At 39.4% G+C, this 23,597-nt stretch overlaps 1 protein-coding gene across 1 annotated transcript; it reads left to right on the top strand.

The window, feature by feature from the left end:
* The first annotated feature begins 13,604 nt into the window (after positions 1-13,604).
* Positions 13,605-14,517, top strand: LOC122788399 (ADP-ribosylation factor 1-like). The gene has a single exon (XM_044055469.1). It carries the CDS (start codon positions 13,643-13,645, stop codon positions 14,198-14,200), a length of 558 nt encoding a protein of 185 aa, XP_043911404.1. The 5' UTR covers positions 13,605-13,642; the 3' UTR covers positions 14,201-14,517.
* The last annotated feature ends 9,080 nt before the right edge of the window (positions 14,518-23,597 follow it).

Genomic DNA, 23,597 nt, shown 5'->3' with positions numbered 1-23,597 from the left:
GTGCTGTGAGGTGCATGAATGATTTCATGACTGTCCTTGTAATCAGTAGTCTCTAGGTGATGTGAGGTGCCTGAATGATTACATGACTCTCCTTATATTCAATAGTCTGTAGGTGCTGTGAGGTGCCTGAATGATCACATGACTCTCCTTATAATCAGTCTGTAGGTGCTGTGAGGTGCCAGCATGATTACATGACTCCTTATAATCAGTAGTTTGTAGGTGCTGTGAGGTGCATGAATGATTACATGACTCTCCCTATAATCAGTCTGTATATGCTGTTAGGTGCCTGAATGATCACATGAATCTCCTTATAATCAGTAGTCTCTAGGTGATGTGAGGTGCCTGAATGATTACATGACTCTCCTTATATTCAACAGTCTGTAGGTGCTGTGAGGTGCCTGAATAATGACATGACTCTCCTTATAATCAGTCTGTAGGTGCTGTGAGGTGCCAGCATGATTACATGACTCCTTATAATCAGTAGTCTCTAGGTGCTGTGAGGTGCTTGAATGATCACATGACTCTCCTTATAATCATTCTGTAGGTGCTGTGAGGTGCCAGCATGATTACATGACTCTCCTTATAATCAGTAGTCTGTGGGCGCTGTGAGGTGCCTGAATGAGTACATGACTCTTCTTATAATCAGTAGTCTGTAGGTGCTGTGAGGTGCCTGAATGATCACATGACTCTCCTTATAGTCAGTAGTCTGTAGGTGCTGTGAGGTGCCAGCATGATTACATGACTCTCCTTATAATCAGTGTCTAGATGCTGTGAGGTGCCTGAATGGTCACATGACTCTCCTTATAATCAGTAGTCTGTAGGTGCTGTGAAGTACGTGAATGATCACATGATTCTCCTTATAATCAGTCTGTAGGTGCTGTGAGGTGCCTGAATGATCACGTGACTCTCCTTATAGTCAGTAGTCTGTAGGTGCTGTGAGGTGCCAGCATGATTACATGACTCTCCTTATAATCAGTGTCTAGATGCTGTGAGGTGCCTGAATGGTCACATGATTCTCCTTATAATCAGTAGTCTGTAGGTGCTGTGAAGTACGTGAATGATCACATGATTCTCCTTATAATCAGTCTGTAGGTGCTGTGAGGTGCCAGCATGATTACATGACTCTCCTTATAATCAGTAGTCTGTGGGCGCTGTGAGGTGCCTGAATGATCACATGACTCTCCTTATAATCAGTAGTCTGTAGATTCTGTGAGGTGCCTGAATGATCACATGACTCTTTTTATAATCAGTAACCTGTAGGTACTATGAGGTGCCAGAATGATCACATGGCTCTCCTTATAATCAGTAACCTGTAGGTGCTTTGAGGTGCCTGAATGACTACATGACTCTCCGTATAGTCAATAGTCTGTAGGGGTTGTGAGGTGCCTGAATGGTCACATGACTCTCCTTATAATCAATAGTCCATATGTGCTGTGAGGTGCTTGAATGATTACATGACTCTCCTTATAATCAGTAGTCTGTAGGTGCTGTGAGGTGCGTGAATGATCACATGACTCTCCTTATAATCGGTAGTCTCAAGGTGCTGTGAGGTGCCTGAATGATTACATGACTCTCTTTATAATCAGTAGTCTGTAGGTGCAGTGAGGTGCCTGAATGATCACATGACTCTCCTTATAATCAGTGTCTAGATGCTGTGACCTGCCTGAATGATCACATGACTCTCCTTATAATCAGTAGTCTGTAGGTGCTGTGAAGTATGTGAATGATCACATGATTCTCCTTATAATCAGTAGTCTGTAGATTCTGTGAGGTGCCTGAATGATCACATGACTCTTTTTATAATCAGTAACCTGTAGGGGCTGTGAGGTGCCTGAATGACTACATGACTCTCCGTATAATCAATAGTCTGTAGGGGTTGTGAGGTGCCTTTATGATCGCGTGACTCTCCTTATAATCAGTAGTCTGTAGGTGCAGTGAGGTGCCTGAATGATCACATGACTCTCCTTGTAATTAGTCATCTGTAGGTGCTGTGAGGTGTGTGAATGATTACATGACTCTCCTTATAATCAGGAGTCTGTAGCTGCTGTGAGGTGTGTGAATGATTACATGACTCTCCTTATAATTTGTAGTCTGTAGGTGCTGTGAGGTGCCTGAATAATCACATGACTTTCCTTATAGTCAGTAGTCTGTAGGTGCTGTGAAGTGCCAGCATGATTACATGACTCTCCTTATAATCAGTGTCTAGATGCTGTGACCTGCCTGAATGGTCACATGACTATCCTTATAATCAGTAGTCTGTAGGTGCTTTGAAGTACGTGAATGATCACATGATTCTCCTTATAATCAGTCTGTAGGTGCTGTGAGGTGCCAGCATGATTACATGACTCTCCTTATAATCAGTAGTCTGTGGGCACTGTGAGGTGCCTGAATGATCACATGACTCTCCTTATAATCAGTAGTCTGTAGGTTCTGTGAGGTGCCTGAATGATCACATGACTCTCCTTATAATCAGTAGTCTGTAGGTTCTGTGAGGTGCCTGAATGATCACATGGCTTTCCTTATAATCAGTATCCTGTAGATGCTTTGAGGTGCCTGAATGACTACATGACTCTACGTATAATCAATAGTCTGTAGGGGTTGTGAGGTGCCTGAATGATTACATGACTCTCCTTATAATCAGTAGTCTGTAGGTGCTGTGAGGTGCGTGAATGATCACATGACTCTCCTTATAATCGGTAGTCTCAAGGTGCTGTGAGGTGCCTGAATGATTACTTGACTCTCCTTATAATCAGTAGTCTGTAGGTGCAGTGAGGTACCTGAATGATCACATGACTCTCCTTGTAATTAGTCATCTGTAGGTGCTGTGAGGTGCGTGAATGATTACATGACTCCTTATAATCAGTAGTCTGTAGGTGCTGTGAGGTGCCTGAATGATTACATGACTCTCCTTATAGTCAGTAGTCTGTAGGTGCTGTGAGGTGCCTGAATGATTACATGACTCTCCTTATAATCAGGAGTCTGTAGCTGCTGTGAGGTGCCTGAATGATTACATGACTCTCCTTATAGTCAGTAGTCTGTAGGTGCTGTGAGGTGGCAGCATGATTACATGACTCTCCTTATAATCAGTGTCGAGATGCTGTGACCTGCCTGAATGATCACATGACTCTCCTTATAATCAGTAGTCTGTAGGTGCTCTGAAGTACGTGAATGATCACATGATTCTCCTTATAATCAGTCTGTAGGTGCTGTGAGGTGCCAGCATGATTACATGACTCTCCTTATAATCAGTAGTCTGTGGGCCCTGTGAGGTGCCTGAATGATCACATGATTCTCCTTATAATCAGTAGTCTGTAGGTGCCGTGAGGTGCCTGAATGATCACATGACTCTCCTTGTAATTAGTCATCTGTAGGTGCTGTGAGGTGTGTGAATGATTACATGACTCTCCTTATAATCAGGAGTCTGTAGCTGCTGTGAGGTGTGTGAATGATTACATGACTCCTTATAATCAGTAGTCTGTAGGTGCTGTGAGGTGCCTGAGTGATTACATGACTACTTATAATCAGTCTGTACATGCTGTTAGGTGCCTGAATGATCACATGAATCTCCTTATAATCAGTAGTCTCTAGGTGCTGTGTGGTGTGTAAATGATCACATTACTCTCCTTATAATCAGCAGTGTGTAGGTGCTGTGATGCGCCTGAATGATCACATGACTCACCTTATAATGATTAGTCTGTAGGTGCTGTGAGGTGCCGGAATAATCACATGACTCTCCTTATAATCAGTCTGTAGGTGCTGTGAGGTACCTGAATGATTACCTGACTCTACTTATATTCAATAGTCTGTAGGTGCTGTGAGGAGCGTGAATTATCACGAGTCTCCTTATAATCAGTCTGTAGGCACTGTGAGGTGCCTGAATGATTACATGACTGTCCTTATAATCCATCTCTAGGTGCTGTTAGGTGCCTGAATGATCACGACTCTCCTTATAATCAGTCTGTACGTGCTGTGAGGTGCGTGAATGATTACATGACTCTCCTTATTATAATCAGTATTGTATAGGTACTGCGAGGTGCCTGAATGATCACATGACTCTCTTTATAGTCAGTAGGCTGTAGGTGCTGTGAGGTGCCAGCATAATTACATGACTCTTGTTATAATCAGTAGTCTCTAGGTGCTGTGACGTACCTGAACGATCAGATGACTCTCCTTATAATCAGTCTGTAGGTGCTGTGAGGTGCCTGAATGATTACATGACTCTCCTTATAATCAGTAGTCTGTAGATGCTGTGAGGTGCATGAATGATCACATGACTCTCCTTATAATCAGTAGTCTCTAGGTACTGTGAGTTGCGTAAACGATCACATGACTCTCTTTATAGTCAGTCTGTAGGTGCTGTAAGGTGCCTGAATGGTCATATGACTCTCCTTATAATCAGTCCGTAGTTGCTGTGAGGTGCGTGAATGATTACATGACTCTCCTTATAAATCAGTCTATAGGTGCTGTGAGGTGCCAGAATGATTAGATATCTCTGGGGAACAGGTCATCACTGTCCTCTCAAAGGCCTGATAACATTCCAGGCTGCATCCTACATAGAATCAGAGATGAACTTACAGCACTATTAGGCACTCTACTCATCCAAAGCCTGAGTCCCAGCCAAATTGAGGACAGCCACCATCAGCCTAACTAGCCTGGTCTGCAAGGCCATGGAACGGATTATCATGGTCCTCATTAACAGGGATATTGGCAACTTCCAAGCACTCAACCCCCTTAGAGTTTGACTTTGTCAAGGGAAGGTCATTTCTATTAAATCTGATCGACTTCTTCGAGACAGTCACCAAAGCAATGGATGTGGGGAAGATGGTACACTCCACCTACCTTGACCTGGCCAAAGCCTTCTACACTATTCCTCACTTGGGCATAATAGATAAACTCTGTCAACTAGGGATCAATCCATATTTTAGCACATGGGTAGCAAACTGGCTCACTGATAGAACCCACCTAATCAAAATAGGGGAAGCCACCTCAAGCAGTAGACCGGTAATGAGTGGTGTACCCTTGCAACGGTCTTGGGGCCTCTGTTATTCAGGATATACTTCTCTGAGGTGCAGGCCAAAACCAGTGGGCTATGGCTGACCAAGTGTGCAGATGACTGCAAGCTGGGCATGGTAATCAATTCCCCAGGTGATGTGGACGTCCTCCAAGAGGGTTTCACCCAAACAAATGACTGGTGTTAAAAACATGGCCTCAATCTGAATGCCAAAAAATGCATCATCGTCCCCTTTGGGGAGAGTGATGTGCCCACATATTATCACATTAATAACAATGTCCTAAGTACACAATCAGTAGTGAGGGATTTGGGCACTCAGGTTGATAGCAACCTGACTTTTGACCACCATGCTGCTTCCGTTGTATGGAAAGCTTTCTACATGGCCCACCTCATAAGTAAGGGTATCTCATCCAGGGACAAAGAAGTCATAACATTCATGTATTCTTCCCTTATAAGGCCAATTATTGAGTACAATGCAACACCCCCTTTGGCCTGTATCTTGCAAAGCATGTGCAGCAGCTGGAGAGACCACAGAGGTTCCTCACCAGGAGAATCCAGGGCCTCAAACATCTACCTACACAGACAGGCTAAAACCCCTGTCCCTCTACCCAGTTTTATACAGACTTCTCAGAGGTGACCTCTGTCTGGCATACAAAGCAATCTCAGACCCCTCTTTGATGCATAGCCGCAAGTCAAACTCCACTCGGGTAACCCGTACGCGTGACCTCAACCTGGTCTGTGATATCAATAGGACTTATTGGCAGGATAGATTTGTGTCCCAGTGACTCTCCCATCTGTGGAATAGACTTCCTGTCCATGTCAAGCAGAGTACCTCCTTTTCCATTTTTAAGGGCAACCTGGATAACTGGATGGGAAACAAAATATACCCCTGGGATTCCACCTGTGTCCCTGCTGGACACTGGCTTTGGGTGCTGACTTATCTAAACATGGGCTAAAATCTTGGCTAGGCTTATAAGGACCTCAGGGCCAATAGCCTAGTACCTTCCTATGATCCTATGCTACTTTTAGTGAAAGCAACTTTATATGCAACAGCTGCAAGTTCAGATAGATTCCAAGTGGTATAGTTTACCCATATATGTTCAACAAAGCATATTATTCAATAACATTCATAAAAGATATTACATAAAAATATTAAAAAAATAAAAATGGGGTAATGTAGTTAAACAGTTTAGGATATAGGGATTTAAACGGGATGTTACTGGACAAAATCATCTCCATATAACATATGATGGAAGGACAAACATAAATAAGGTGTGAATATAAGTAACTGTCTGATGAATACTTCATATTTGAACCAGCCATATATCTGTTGCTGCTACTTCAGGTGAAGCCGTGTTTGCTGTATGGTACATGTTTTCAAGTTCATAGAGGTGAAGTTTGGGTATGTTAACAATGTGTGGTACATAAAGCCCAAGACCTAAATAAATTTAGTTTCTGCTTTCTCCTTGTACCTATACCACAGAAGAATGCATTTATGTTACATATATTAGTTTTTAGCAGAAGAAAATATTGAACTTTAGTACTCAGATTTGGCTAAGCATTAAAACCATAGTGGTCTATGGCAATAAGAGCTAAATGCTGCATTTATATCATGACTCAGCAAAAGCTTGTGGCGGAAGTAGAAGCAAAACACCTGTGCATCCTCACACAGAGCTCTACTATAGGCTAGTAGGTTTGGCTAGGATGCCAGGATCCCAGTCATAGACCTTCAGTTCCCACCCAGTTAAGACATGTGTTTGTTCCCATAACAGTGCAAGAAATATAATTATAGCTGATTCAAAAGCCAAGTAACTACAATAGATACAGAATTATAGACATTGTAAAATTATTTCACTTATTGCCAAAAAATTCTTTACACAGATATGATATCTTGATATCTATAAAGCATTATGCATGTTATAGTTTGCCTTTACCTTGAAAAAAGAAAGATGAGACAGCCAAGCCATTTTGAGTCTGATTCTATGTTACATCAACATCTGAATCTCTTACTCCATATTACTGCACTCATTTTTCAACTCTTTTTGCCAAATCAGTAGGAATACTCAAGTAATATCCCTTCCAAGCAAATATTTTTTTTTTATTTTTAGAGGCAAATACATCAAAAGTATCAGCAATACCGAGTAATTTTATATAAACTAGTCTAGGAAGAAGGGCTCCGAATGTTCGGTCAACTACATTTGTGGGTAAAGTCTTGAAAGTGCCAGTGATGACTAAAATTATTATAGAGTGCTTCATTTAGCTTATCATTAGGAAAGTGATTAACTTTGGGAAGTAATTTATGATACAATACAAGATTAGTCATTCAATTCTCATTATCAGCGATATGTGGCAAGTTTTTATAAAAAGTCTTTAATACCACAGATACCAGATTGCATATTATAAGCTGAAGTACAGAAAGGTAACAATTATCTTGATGTGGGAAGACCTTGTAAGAAAACAGGTAAATCCCCTGAACATGATAAACTAGCCTGGGGTGAATCTGTATCCTGTAATCCAAAGTCACAGTAATTTTTGTAATTAGTAATAGGACACTCCACTTCCATATGTACACTTATGTAGAACTCTTCATAGACAGCGCCCATTGAAATTTTTTATTATGTTTATCCTCAGGAGAAACGAGAGGTATACGAAGATAAACAACATGTTTTTTCTTCCTTGGTACAGTTATGGTGACAGCTGTCTTACACCAAGTATGAGTCTTGTTCCTTGCAAAATGTTTCTGTCTATATTTAGTTCAGTCTAGGAGTGAGAATGAAAGAACTTTCCACGCTTTGCTGAGGTAAAATTGCTGTTAGTAATATGTGGTGCCTACTCCTGCAACCCAAACACATATGAATCACAAGTATGTTAAATAAAAAAAAAACTCAATTAATTATGTTTCATAAACTGTTCAGCAACCCAAAATGGCTCAGTGTTGCAGGCAAAGACCTCAAAACAATACTAATCTAAAGACTTACAACCAGGTCTCAACATTACTCTAGCAGTTGACTTATTGGAACAGAAGGGAGGAAAGTGCATATATAGGTCCTCTCACAATGACACTCTCCTTCTGACTGTCCACGAATTGTTAATTTCTTTAATGTCTGAAAAATGATCAAAAAGGACCTAGAAGACCTCCAGGCACTGGATCCATACTGGTTTTGCTTTGTTAAAAAAATGTCATGCTTACTGAATCTGGTGGACTTCTTTCAAAAGTTCACTAACACAATGGATTAGGGGAAAACAGTGTATAATGCCTATCTAGAACTGGCTAAAGTATTCGATACAATATGCCACTCTGGCATTGTCAACAGACTTATGGAGCTAGGTATATACCCCTTAATAATATGCTGGATAGCTATTTGGCTCACTGGTAGGACCCAGGAGGTTAGTATCAGTAAGGCCACCTGTACAAAAAGCCAGTCATCAGTAGAGTTCTTCAGGGCTATGTGCTGGGTCCCCCCTCTTTGGCATCTGCTTCTCAGATGTCAAAGCCAATTTTAAAGGCCTTTGGCTGACCAAATTCACAGATTATTGCAAACTGGGAACAGTCATTAAATGCCCCCAAGATGAGAATGCCTTCAGGAAAATCTAATACATACAAATGTTTGATGTCAAAGCCATGGCTTAAAACTGAATACCAAGAAATGTATTATAGTACCTTTTGGGAAGTCTACCACTCTGGCTAACTACATCATTAATACAACACCCTTAAAAGTTGATTTCACTAGTCAGGGATCAGAGAACTCATGTAGATAGTAACCTAGCCTTCGATCAGCATGCATCCAAGGTAGCAAGAAAATCCTTTTATGTTGCTCAACTTATGTGCAAGGGCATGGCATCTAGGTCCAGAGAGCTAATCATACCACTGTACTTGGCTGTCATCAGACCCATCATAGAATATATTGCCCTTTTCGGTATGTACCTGACCAGACATGTACAGCAATTGGAATGTCCAGAATGGTTCCTTACAAAAAAAAATACAGGGAGTAAACACAATGTCCTACACTGATCTCCTCAAAGCCCTGTCTCTTTACTCGGCATCATACAGACTTCCGAGAGGTGCTCTTTGCCTGGCATACAGGGCATCCCTGGACCCTGTTTTGATAAACCTTTTGCACATCCACAAAACAAACAGCTTCAGAACTACTAGATTAAAAGACTGAAATTTTGCTTGCAACATAAATAGAACATGTTGGAGAGACCGATATGTTTCTCAGTGAATTCACATCCTCTGAAACAGGCTCCAATGTGAGGAAGAGTTTCTCCCTATCTCTTTTTAAGTGCAACTTGGACCAATGGTTGGGTAATCAGAAATTCAGCCCTGGTCTGGTTTCTATATCTATGATGTACAGAGACTCTCAGTAAATAACCACCTATATAAATCAAATTTATGGGTTACATTTAGGTTGCATGGCTAGGCTTATAAGGGTCCAAATGGTCATTCATATACACTTACGAACCTATGAACCTGACAAGATAAGCTCTCAGCTGGGAACTGTTGCTAATACATAGGAATGGTTGTGTAACTAAAGTTCTGTCAGAAGCATTATCTGGAAATTGGAGCTCTACTTTTAAAGGTAAATGGCTGCAAAAGGCTTCTGAGCGTTTACATTCTGTAGCAAAATCTCCCTTGTGCAGCAACTCAAAGCTGGACTGAATGCTCTTAAATAAAAGGGAAAATAAGTAATGGTGAAAAAGGAAGTTCTGTAAGTAATGGTGAAAGATGAAGTTCTGTAAGTAATGGTGAAAAAGGAAGTTCTGTAAGTAATGGTGAAAGATGAAGTTCCATTTGTAGAAAAAAATGTGCTTTTTTATTTGTGGATCATTTGTTTCCCCACTATGACCTGCTCACTTCCTTTCCGGTGATCACATTTCCTTCATAGTTTTGTAACCATTCTTCTATTCAAATTTCGCGCTACTTGTTACATTTTTAAAGCTATAACACCAAAAGCCCCACAACTGTGCATGATATCCCTAAATACAAAATTAATTTGCTCAGTTTACTCCATTGGCTTGTAGCACCACATCCTTGCAGTAACATAAACAACATGGATAAGCACGCATAAACTACATAGTTGTGGTGCACATAAAAAAAAAAATACTGGTTCATAATTCAAATTCATTAACAAATCTGTAACCAGGGTCCTTGTTAGGGTCAAGCACTAGTAAGGGAATAACACAAAAAAGTTACACAATAATGCACTCTTGCTGACTTTGACCACTTTACAGAAAGCCCTACAGTTTGCTCTGGATAACAGATTATTGGTACAAATAATATAAATGTACAAGGCATGCCCACTAGCAAATGATGGCGAGACTGCATAAAACGTGTACTATTACTGTATATAGTACGAAGTTATTTAACTTTCTGTTATTTTTTAGTCAAAAAAAGTTACTAACATGCACTTAAAGTGTCTTCTCTTATTAATCAGGCATCTGTTTGTTATGGATTAGATCAGCCACCTAGGCTGTCAAAAGGCTACTGCATTGTTCTGCCATGAAACAAGTCGCATACATACCTCTTCAAGCTAGCCACACATTCTTGTATAAACATTCAGCTCGTTTACATAGTTCCAAGTACTTTGTGGTTTGGATCACCTGACTTGTATTTATGGTATAAGTTTTTCACATTCTGGAGGGACTATATAGTTTACTTGGATCTGGTTATGGGAGAGCTATGTAATTTATGAGGATCAGGTGAAAGGGAAGTGGGACACTTGCCATTTCCCGCAAGTGGCAAAAAGGCAAGTCAGCTGTTAGCATCTCGTGACACAAGTTTGTTTGTTTGTGTCTTTCGGCTTTTTTCGGTTAGGGGTCGCCACAGCGGAACTCCGGTCCGCTAATGATTGGCAGTTAATTTTAACGTACCGGCTTGCCAGGCCCGACGCACAACCTTCAACAAAGATACACCCATTCACGCATATCTCCACGCAGAAGACGCTCTAGTTGAGAATCGAACCGAACAGCGTCTTACTGTGAGGCAACAACGCTACCACAGCACCAATTATTTATTTTTTACCATGATAAAAAAAAATGTTATTATTCTCTAGCAGATCTAGAGAAACATTTTGACTCCAGAGTACAGCAGAAATCACAAGTCCCCCATTCCGTGGCTGATCATTAATGTGCTTAATTATTTAGGGCAATTTTCATGTAATTATAATTTAGTTTTAGTACAAATACCGATGCATTGAAACTGGTTAAGGAAGACAAAATGGTGTTAAATATTGATATTGTTCCACTCAACGTATCTGTTAATGATCGCAAAAGATGTGAAGCTCTTTGTTGGTAAAAATAAAATGTAAAAATATATCAGCTAACCTAATATAATGATGCCACAAGTTTAATTTACAATAGTATCTCAAAACAAACAGAAATAATGGCAGAAAACTGACTGCCTTTGTGTTTTCATCTTCATCTGTATTTTCATCTTATATTATATATACATATATTCTCATATATTTGCACACACACGAACACTCACACATACATCACAGAAAACGCCAGTAAAATGAAACAAAATTTGCCTGAATTTCATCAGATAGAGAAAGAAAGGATGAGGGTTGCAGCAAAGCTTACAGTTTAAGGCAATGGAGTATACTAATATGCATTTAACAATTATAGGTTTAATTTTCTCATCCTCAGGTTATTTATTATTGACATTTGAACAAATCCATCAATCACACCATGTCTTATATTAGTGTTAAAATATGCCTATCTACCAAAACAAACCAACCTTTTAGCAAAGAAGAAAAACAAAAATATTGGCTTTTCACTATGTTGCTGTTGTTGTGAAGAAAACACTGCAAAATATGAAGTTATAAATAATATAAAATAAAATGTAAACGGTGACAGAGTCGACATTGTTAAATCATGGCACTAACACTGTGACAGCAGGTTACATCCTGGATAACTGAAGGTCAGGGAGGCTGAATAGCAGTTTGTTGGATGATCCATTACACATCACTGTATCAGTCAGCATTTCAAACTGACCTGTTGTTTTTCTGTTACAGAACGTTTGGTTTAGGGCACTGAATATTGACTTATGCTAAATCAAGGAAAGGTCTATTAAGTCTAATTTCAGCAAAGGGAAGTTAACAAAAACATCGTTGTTGTCCAAAAAATATTTTGTTTAGTAGTAGAATGCAATGTTTTTTTTTGTGCTGATGCATTACAAAGTATCTTCCTTTGTCTGGATTTGTGTAACACAGCATCAGCTTACCTAAGTTGGCTACCTGCGCTGGTCTTCTAAGGATCTGTGTTTTGGCACATTTTGGAGCATGTCACACTATTCTAATACTGTTAAAACCTGGAAAATGTCCTTTTTCCCCTTGAGATTCAGTGATTTTGGTAGTTATGACAGAACGTGGGATACAACCCAATGCACTGGTTTAGGGGATCTCTTTGACAGAATACGTCAGTTTATTTGTCTTTTGATAGAAACATAACTTTCACTGGATCATTTTCATCAAAGTGAATCTTAATAGCCTTATTTTAAACCAGCATTCTACAACCACTTACCATATCACCATCCACTCTTTGCAAAGCTACGTCTTACTGTATGCCCCCTTTTGTTCGTCTAATTAACATATCCAGAAAAATTATTTACCACACCAAATACCTCACATGTGGGTCTCCAAATGCAAAAATAATACCAATAGCACATTGGCTGTCATTTTTGTTGTTTGTCTTTATACTGATGCAGTCAGACTACAGTCCAGTATTTACCTACTCCACCTCAGAACATGCTGTTTCACAAATGTAAGATAAAAGTGTGAAGGAAATAGTGCGCAAACTTAGACAAATAATTGGCAGAGTATTATACATTTTTAGGAGGGAATATGTGACTGATTTACCTTTTTGTATTTCCTTATTAACAATCTGTTAAGGGCATACCTCTCAAGTGTATCTCATTACAAGGAACGTTTCTCATTTTGGGTTTTAAAATGCCTATGCCCCTCAAAGTTCCACATTGAAAGGGTTGGTCACACATTTAGTGTTAGGAGTTTTTTCAATAGATAACCAAGGTAATAATACTAAATCATATTACTTTATCAAAATAACTTTCTGTTAGCACATTTTAACCATGCTGTAATCTTCCTAGTGGAAGTTGTTAGTAAGCTGTTAGTAGGTGTTTCACATTTTGCCCATTTGTTCCACGTTATGAGAGGTAGTGTTCCTCATTTTTTAAATGGAAGGTTGAGAACTATGATTAAGGGGAAACAACTGTTTAGGAAGGACAGACAGTTGGCAAAATGATTGATTTCTTGAAGATCAGATGTAGCTGCAGAGATATGCTGGCCTTTTTATGTCACTTCCTCTTACAGAGATAGTATGCGTGATAGAATTGAGCATGTAGCACTTCCAACGTGGTTCTTAACAACAGCTCAGTTTGTAAAGATGCATTAAGGAAAACTACGGAAGTGCTGCTCTCTCGTGTCAAAGAGGGTTGCAACAGACCAATCAAGTGAAAGACCAAGAATGAGACTTGACCTGCTGAAACATGCCTAAGGCAGTAACCTGTCAGAGATGCAAATGTATAAATACCTGTATAACACTCACCTGAGAAACATAGCAGGCTGACAGCAAAGTTCTATTTAGGCATATTACAAGCAAACCAATAATACAATGGGTATCCTGTGGAGCAGAATCCACGAATCTCTCGTGAGTTTCTATGGAATGAAAGCAAAAATCCTGCTGCTGGGTTTAGATGCTGCTGGCAAAACTACAATTTTATATAAGCTGAAGCTGAATGAAGCTGTCACCACTATCCCCACTATTGGATTCAATGTGGAAACAGTGGAACCTATGAGAAATGTGTCATTTACTGTGTGGGATGTTGGTGGCCAAACAAAAATCAGATCCTTATGGAAACATTACTTTGTGAACACAGATGGGCTGGTCTTTGTGGTGGACAGTGTGGACCCTGAAAGGTTTAAAGAAGCCCAGGAAGAACTGTTAGCTATTCTAGAAGATGATGACATGCATTCAGTACCTTTTGTGATTTTGGCCAACAAGCAGGACTTGGAGGGAGCTCTGAAGCCTTCAGAACTGGTTGAAGCATTAGGCTTAAGGAAACTGCAGGGACATGAGTGGCACGTGCAGGGATGCTGTGCTGTGAACGGAGATGGACTGGTGGAGGGACTGCAGAGGCTATCTGAGATGGTAAAACAGAACAAGAAATAAAGACTAATACAGTGATAATAATAGACAAGTATTTTATACCTAAATGATGTAAAACAGAGAATAATTTATATATCAAGTACAAAGTGCAGAAATCTAATATACTCTATAAAACTGTTTTTATACTAATTAAATAACTACATTTTAAATATTCTAAGCTACTGAACTGCTCGTGCTTTAGAAGTTATTATGTGAGCTTTGCCACATTTTCCTCTCAGAGAAAAAAGGATTTGCTCTTTTTTTCTTTTTGAGCTGTCTGTGTTTTGACAACATACCTGCAAGCTTTTATTTTGTCATGTGATAATATGAACACTGCAAAGCATAAGTAACTTGTTGTAAATGACTTCATTTTAAATATGACAATTTGTAATTTATATTTCATTGTTTGCCATGTAGAATAATTTTAGTAGTCAGAAAGAATGTTGTCTACAAATAACATCAAAATAAATACATCTGAAAATTGATCTGCTGACATTATTTATTCTGAAATTTCAAGACACTAATTTTGGTAGATTAAACATATTCCTGCATAGATTTTTATGTATACATTCATTTTTGTGTGGAAATGGGTGGAGGGCTGCTATTGTGAGAAAGGGCAAAGTATTTAACAGACACAATACATTTTGCTTTCTTAAGCACTGCTTTTGCTACATTATATAAGATTTTCTTTGAAACTGCTTAAGCAGTTTGTGCAATTTAGCCTCTGAAAAGTTGAGGACAACTATGTAAAACAAGTCTGAGTTTTGCTTTAGAGATTTCAGGTGGTATTACAGAAGAGTCTGTTAAAGTGAACTACAGATGCTTCTGGAAAACACACACTTGGCAGAAATAACCTGTGGATTAGGATCTAAGTACAGGTTGCATTGTGATTTTAGATTAAGCACGGTTCCCATATGAAACCTCAAATTACAAGATGCTAGGGAACCAAAGCATCATACACAAATGCTCAAAATACATTTTAGTGTGTGTGTGTGTGTGTGTGTGTGTGTGTGTGTGTGTGTGTGTGTGTGTGTGTGTGTGTATGAGTGGCTGATTTGCAACCCTTTTATGGGGAGAAACCCCTCAACCCCCTGGAATGTGTATATCAGCTCTAAGACCATACAAATACAAAGAAGGGAGAAATATCTCAAAACAATGAAGTCTGCCTGTTCATGCTTAGAAATTGTACCAGCATTGATCTCCTATGGAAAACAGCAATCAGTGTTTTGTTCCTTGGCATCTTGTGATTGTAACATTTGACACTCAAGGAACTTGATCTTGATTCCCTGCAGACATTCCTTAAATTACACATTTTGTGCAGTTTTTTATGGCTGTATACGCTTACAAATCAACATACAGAGAGTCCAGTGGTGGAACATTTTTGATTCTTTAACTCCACCTGAGTTCTACAGGTGGTCTCATGATAGGTTCCCCAACCTTTACTAGCTGTCTCATGTACTTTTGAACTGTTCTGCAGATCAGCATTCCACCACCCTTTCTGCTAATGCATGGCAGAGTTTCACTACCTTCTCCGTGAATTAATGCTTCCAGATTTCACTCATAAATCCTTCATTCTTCAGTAAACATTCATGGCTGCCATTCTCTTTAAATTCCCCAGTTATGTTTAGAAATTTAAGAGCAAGTTTTTAAAAACTGTTTGTAAGCAGTTCCTAATGGTGAGTGCATTAATAACAGTACACAAGTGCTTCTTTTTCAAGGTTAATAAATACATTACATTTCTTCTTAGGTCAACAACAGTGTCTAAACTTGTTTAAGGAAAAGGAAACTGAAAAAAAATTGATTTGGCAAAAGGAAGATGCATTTCTTCCTAGCAGTGTGGAAAAGCTAGGGTGACTGTACTTTTGGGCTGCAGAGCTGTATCGCCACTAAATTAGTCCAAAAATATTTTTTGTATAATAAGTTTATAGTCATGAAGTACCAGGAGTATGCTTCAAATCTGGGAAAAAGACAACACTGTTAAGTAACTTTCTGACATAAGAAAGGTGTTCAGCATAGTCCTGTAAATTGCCTTTTGGTGCTGTTAAGTTTTACTCTTATTCTGGAGCATAACTGCAGTCAGTGCTGGCCACCAGAGAATAGTGGTGAGAAGGCAAAACAGCTTGAGAAGTTGTTAGTCAGTTCATTGTCACAGAAAAAGTGTGGCAGACTGATATGTTTAATATTTCATACAGAGTCCATCTCTTCCCAGTGCCCACTGCCTGCATGGCTGTGCTAGATGTTCGTGCTGCTACACTTTTGTCTGTAACTGGCAGTACACTGACAGGTAAAGCGAACAAATCATGATCAGGTCTCTCATCGTAGGCACTTATCATGTGCTGTTGTAATGGAGTCAAAATTCACCTTGCAAGCTTCACTTTGCTCTGCTCTCTTAGTGAATTTCTTGACATCTTTCTTTACTGCATAATATAGAGTATTATGATCATGTCTGAAATCATAACCAAGTTATTATGTGTTTGAGACATGGATATCACATAGCTAAAGAGATGATGTTTGTCATCCGTGTTGGGAACACATTAACAACTGAGTTATGAAAAGAGAGACCTGATCAGATCATGTCTTTGTAGTAGATTGAGCTTTATTTGTTTCTTCTATTACTGGTTACTGACAGAAAAGCTGGCTGTTGTTATGCTTTAGCACAAGACTAGAGCTTAACAGTCAGTAGAGATGCTTGATAGAAGCTTATTAATCACCTTTCTGACATCAGAAAAATGCTTAACAAACATGCCTTTTCCCCAGTTTTGGAGTGTAATCACAATGCTTCACATGCTACAAGTTGATTAAGATTGGAGACCAGATTATAATTCTTTATTTTAGTGTAGCTAGCTTAAAAGCATAAATCATGAAATGTATGCCTTAGAGGTCTCTATATTCAAATATAATAACAGGAATATCATATTGCATTGGTCTTTTCACAGAGAGGTCTAATAATTATTATTTGTTGATTTTATCTGACCATAGAGACAGCATGTTGGCTGGGGAATAAGCTGTGCACTCTGTGCACTGGAAGTTTGGCCAGCCTTACTGCAAGACCATAGGAGTAGTGCTGTTCATATAGGTCAGCTCAGGCCCTTGTTGAAAAGATTTCAAGGACCAACTCATATAGACATTTAACAAATAAATACAAGTAAACAGATACAGCTCTGTACATCTAAACATGTTAAAGCACTGCTATGTTTATAGGTTCATAGGTACTTACTTGGCTATTGATCTGTGAGGATCTTTAGATGCCTAGCTATACATTCCATTAGGTTTGTATCCATATATTTTACATACAAATAACCTAGGAATGAGTAGTACATTTCATGAAGAACAAGGGTTCTAAACAACGGGCACATTTGCTGTCACTCACTCACTCATCCAGATCACACTTGAATAGTGTAAGAGAAGTACTTTGCTTTATGTGGAGAGGAAGGTGATTCCAAAGAAGTAGTATTCTCTGTGATACATCTCTCTTCTCCAACATGTTCTGATTATGTTGCAAGAGAGATTCAGATCTTTTGAGTGGGTGTTTATGCCCCCATTGGACTTGCAAATGGGTAGTAGGTCAGATAAGATAGGGTCTGTTGAGGCTCTGTTCATGAGTCAGAGATTGCCTCTTGGTAGTCTGTATGACACAGAGACGAGGGACAAGGCTTTGAGATGATCATCATAGTTTTTATGATTTCGGCCCTTGATTTTCTTAGTAAGAAAGCACTGTTGGTATTCAAGCTCTATCAGATGTTTTGGACAGGCATACTGAAGGGGTCATTATATTCAATGAGCAGGTTGACAAGTGCAAAATATAGTGGAATGATCACATCCCTAGACTTGGATGCCATAAACTTAGTAAAGAGTTGTGCAATAAAAAAGGGCTTTCTTACAATAGTGAATTAGTGGTGACTGAAACATGGTTCATTATCTGCATAGGTTCCCAGGTCCCTAACTACTGGATCAATTTTCAGAGATGTGTTGTCAATGTGATAGTTGCAAGGGACTTTTTGCTATCCAAAGGATATTGCTATACACTTTTTTGGCATTCAGTTTTAGTCCATGGTTTACACACCAACAGCTGATTTGGAAACTCTCTCTTGGAGGAGCTTGTCATTCTCAGGAAAGTTTATGATCACACCAAGTTTATAGTCATTTGCAGACTTGTTCAGAAATAAACCCTTAACAGTGGCTTTGACCTCCGTGAAGTAAATGCCAAAGAGGAGTGGTCCAAAGACTGAACCTTTTGGTACACCACTAGTGACAGGTCGTTTGAAAGAGGTAGAGAAGCCCACCCTAATTTCCTCAGTTCTATTTGTGAGCAAGTTTGCTGTCCAATGAATTACACAGGGATGGGATAGTTTATCTACAATACTCATGTGTGAGATGATGCTGAATACCTTTGTGAGGTCTACATATACAGTGTATACTGATTGGCCCTCATCCTTTCCTTCAGTAACCTTCATGAAGATGTCATCCAGGTTATTTAGGCGGGATCTGCCACAGACAAATCTGAACTGACCTGGGAAAAGAGTTTGTAGCTTACCTGTCTCTTTATTTATTAACTCCATAAGGATTCTTTCCGCAGTCTTACACATGAGGCAGGTCAGACTTATGTGTCTGTAATTTCCTGGGTCCATTGATGCCCCACGTTTGTGCAAGGAGATGATAGTTACTGTCCTCCATTGTCTGGCACAAGGTCTGTTTGGAGGCTGACATTGAATAGCCTATATAGAGGGTCTGACAAATCTTGTTTCAGGCCAGTAAACAGCATGGTAGGTTATCTGGTCTCATAGAAGCAGTGTTGTTGGCCTTGGATTATGCTTTGAGGACTTGTTCATGGGAGATTTGACTGAAGTGTGTAGATGTGGTTAGGAGATCTAGGAATGTAGGAAGGGAGAGTGGGATGGTTAGAACTAAATGTGTCTGCTAGTAGGTTCACTATGTCCTCTGGATCCAAGTATGTGATATAATTTACTGTTAGCTTTGCACTTCACTGGGCATCATTTCTAATGTTTCTAACATAGTTAAAGAAGGCTTTGTGGTTGTCCTTTGCCTGGGGGGGCTAATTTTCCTCATGTCTAGCTTTGGTTGATTTGATCAGTGTCCTGTGTTCTCTGTTAAATTTAGCAACAGCCTTTCTTTGCACAGAAAGCTACATTTATTTTTATGTGCAATGATTTTTTTCTTTTGTTTTAGAGGGTGTTTATATTTGGGTTCCACCACAGAGGTTTATTTTTGAATTTGGCACTATATTTACCTTGGAGGGGGGCAGTTGCATCCTTTGAACTATGCTATATTGTGTGTAGAATTTGGCGGTAAACGATTCCATAAAAGCAGTGGATCATTGAGTTAAATGGGGATGTTGAATTTAGCCATGTCATCCCTCTGTTTCAGTATATTAGTCTTGGCATACTCTCCGAATACTGAGCTATGAAGATGATTTTGGATTCAGGTGAATGTGACTGATCTGTGGTCTGATTTGACCAGGGAGGGAGTTACAATTGGTAGGGAGCACAACTGTTCCATATTGGTGAGGACCAAGCCCAGGATTTTATTGTGCTGGCTGGTGGGTGGACAAACAGGACCAGATAGTGTGTATTGATGAAGACCAGAAATATCTGGGCATGCATGTAAGAGGTAGTTGAAGTCCACTAGGAGAATGGTGTTTGGCTTAATGCTTAAAGACTCCATATTAGTTAAGTAGGAGTTATGGGTTGAGGAGGATACAGAGGGAGTCCTTCAGTTAGCAATGATGTGATAGCGGGTCTTGTTAATGGTAAGTTGGACATGCAGGAGTTCCAAACCATAATCTTGTCTAACTAGTCTGCAGATGAAGTGTTTTTTTTTTTTTTTTTTTTTTTAACAAATATGAAGACTCTGCCACGTTTAGTGCCTTCATCTAGTGTTGTGGGCCTGAAGTTGTGGTAGGCTTTGAAACTCTGCACTGATAGAATGCTCTCAATGGTCTTGAACTAGGTCTCTGTGAAGATTAATTTCCAGGGTAAGGAATGCTTGTAGAGAGTAAAGGTTTCTGTTAAGACTGCTAACATTGTGCAGCAATGCCTTTTTATTGTCCAGATTCTGTTTTGTTATGTTAGAAGCTTTTGAGGACTGACATTGCCTAAAGAAGGCACTGTGAGGACAGACAAGGTTTAATCAAATATGAAAGCCTTGGGGGGACAGGTGCAGTCGGCCATCCCTGGCAAAAGAGTTAGAATGGTCTACTATGTCTTTCCAGGTTGATATGTATATAGTGGACCCCCTTTGAATGACACTAGAAGCTAACCAATTGCTGAAGTCAATAATCTTTTGTTTGTAATGCAGCATCATTCTTGGTGATGGTAAAATGCTGTTAAAGGCTAGGTTCATACATGCCTCTGACGCATATTCCGAGAGCTCCATCATGTCTCTCTTCATATAGTCCAAGTAGGTACATCTCAAGTCATTTACACCCATGTGTACTATGACAGTGCCATATGTGTATTTGTAGTGCAAGAACATGAGTGCCTGCATGATGTGGTGAATCCTGGCACTTGATAGGCTACTGACCGAGACTCTGTCCTTGCACAGCCTGGTGAGAGATTAATCAGTGTGTCTTACAATGGAGTTATGTATGACTAGGATGTTATATTGTGTAGAAGTTTTCCTTATTGTCTTTTGAATTGAGACATTGTGACTTTAAGGTGTATGTTTCACTGTGGGTGCTGCCTGTGTTGTGTGTTTGATTGGTTGCTGAGGGTACTCTTTGCTATGTTAGATTTAGGAAGCCTTTATGTTTTAGGTAGGTTACTTTTAAGAGCCTTAGCATATGCAGGTCTATGTGTTAGGTCAGATCTGTTGTGTGGTACTGACAACCTGTTTATTATTTGTAGTGTCTTCATGCGAGAGATTTGCCTCCAATAGTATTAAATAACTGCAACTCTCACACACTGTGTCATTTTGTTTAAGTAGTAAGTGGTTGTCAATAAACATGAGACAATTGCTACTTTGTCTCAGGATGTTCATTTCGCCCAAGATGGTTACTGAAATGGTTGGAAAGTGGAAATCCATGTCTTCAAGTGTTTACTAATCTGAGACTAAGGGGGAGTAGTGCCAGTGGGGTTTCAGATTTATTACTGGAGGTGCTATCTATCTACTGGTCGAGATAGAGCTGGTTTGAGCACAGATGTATGCAGCTGGGAATCTTCAGCTCCTTCTCTCACCAGAAGCAAAAGAATAACATTAATCTCAAACTGCTTTCTGAGAAGTTACATTAACCCAGATGTTGCTGGGTTCAGTACTCTTTTTGTAATCTTTTCTTGGTAGATACCCTGGATAGAACCAGCAGCAGATGGACACAACAGACAGTCAAGCTGCACAAACACCCTTAGGAGGTTCTCCCCAAAACTGCAAGCAAACCACTCGGTGAAGCCTGATATACACTGACCAGTCAGAGACCAAAATGAATCAATGCCCTCTTCTTCTTTCACCAAAAGTAAAATAGTAGTTTAATCCCAAGTTGTATCAAGACAGTTCCTATAACAGTAGACATTTGCCTTCATTCCTGTCTCTTCAGTCATTGTATCTGGAATACAAACATACCAAAGGACTTGACAGCTGGCTTAAGTCCCCCCAGCCACTAATTCCACTCCCTCTTCCAGACTGTAACAGGCCACTGCAGCTGCCAGCCATATCCCAGGGAGATGTGACTAAAAGTAAGATGTCGTGAGGGATGCCGACTCAATGTTTTTTTTTTTTGCAGAAAAATCCCCCAAAAATTAGATACCATGAAAATTTGCATGACATAAATAGCATCCAAACTTTCGCTACATCATTAAGGCATCATATAAATGTTGGCCAGTCTCTTCCACTTGCACATAGAAAAGTTGCCTCTCTCAGGCATTGTTTTTATTTCATTATAAAATATAGGGAGGTCTGGTGATGTGTAATCTTGCTGACCATGTAAAATGTACCAGTAAGATCTATGCACCACACAGGCAGCTACCAAATATGCACATCTCCCAGACTATTAGTACCTACATTGCTGCTACAACCATTGGTCTCATGGCCTTTGATAATGAAGAATCTAGAAAAATTGCCATCATCTCAATGACTAACCAGTCACTCACCAGCCATGCTGTCAGTCAAATGTAGTAATGTACCTGGCTGCTGTTGCCTAACAACTGTTAGCCAGACAACAGGGGTTGGAAGGATGGAGCTCACACAGCAGAACTAGAAGTGAAGACAAACATCTAACATTAAGGTGAGCTCCTTATGCAAATGTTCTCTTTTGTTTCCTTCATTTTGCCCTTTCCATTGGTTAGAATACCAAGCTGTATGTGCAAACTTGGGAGGTGGCCCCCTCTAACAGTCCTTAAATGACAGTATTTCAAAACCCCTTCTCTCCTTAGTGTGGTAGTCCATTCTGTAACACCTAGTAAATGCATTCACACAAGACTAAATTGTTTTTCTAAAGAACGTGACCACAGCCACCGATCCTTATTTATAGTGACCAAAGCCACCGATCCTTATTTATAGTGACCAAAGTCACCGATCCTTATTAATAGTGACCAAAGTCACCGATCCTTATTTATAGTGACCAAAGTCACCGATCCTTATTAATAGTGACCAAAGCCATCGATCCTTATTTATAGTGACCAAAGCCACCAATCCTTATTAATAGTGACCAAATCCACCAATCCTTATTTATAGTGACCAAAGCCACCAATCCTTATTAATAGTTTGATAGGATCCTCAGTAAGCTTCTTAGTAGAGACATGACAAAATCTAGCGCAACTGGCAAGTCAACTGAAAATTATCTGTTTAGCCACAGAAGCCTGTTATATTTTTTCTGGCAAAAGAAACAGAAGATTTTCCATCATCTTAGTAACACAAGCCCAAAGTCTAATTTTGTAATCAGTCATACATGGCATCCTTCTGTCTGAATTTTGAGGTTGAAGATAAGACAATTGTTACTGTATCTTTTGACTGAGTACTATATGAAGGATCAGTTCTACCATAAAGGATGCTCTGGTAAGCAAAGCCACCCTATCTTTATGAAATACTGCATAACAATATGAACCTTAAAATTCAGATGGTTTTCTGTCAAAAGCAACAGCCAGTAAAAAATCTCACCTGGGATAGAAGCTTCAAAGAAAAAGAATATGCAGGCCCAAAAGAAAAGTCTTCAAGAACAATGTTTAAATGACTTGAAGACAAGATTAGTTTCCTAGAAATTATTTGATGCAGGGTGCTTCTAATGAATAGTTTAACCATAGATCTTAATGAAGAAGGTAATTAATAAAAGCTAATTCAGATAAGTACTGAAGGCAGATCCAACTGCACAATATTTTTTAACTGCTGACACTGGTCAGAAAACTTCTTCCCTTCCATATGACAAATAGCATTTTCTGGTAATAAGCATTCTAACCTCTTGGATAACATGTACCAC

The sequence above is a fragment of the Protopterus annectens genome, chromosome 13.part0 (assembly GCF_019279795.1).
Source record: "Protopterus annectens isolate FY-2018-M chromosome 13.part0, PAN1.0, whole genome shotgun sequence".
Lineage (NCBI taxonomy): Eukaryota > Metazoa > Chordata > Ceratodontiformes > Protopteridae > Protopterus > Protopterus annectens.
Note: the sequence above shows the minus strand (reverse complement) of the source record. Positions and strands in the feature narration are given on the sequence as shown.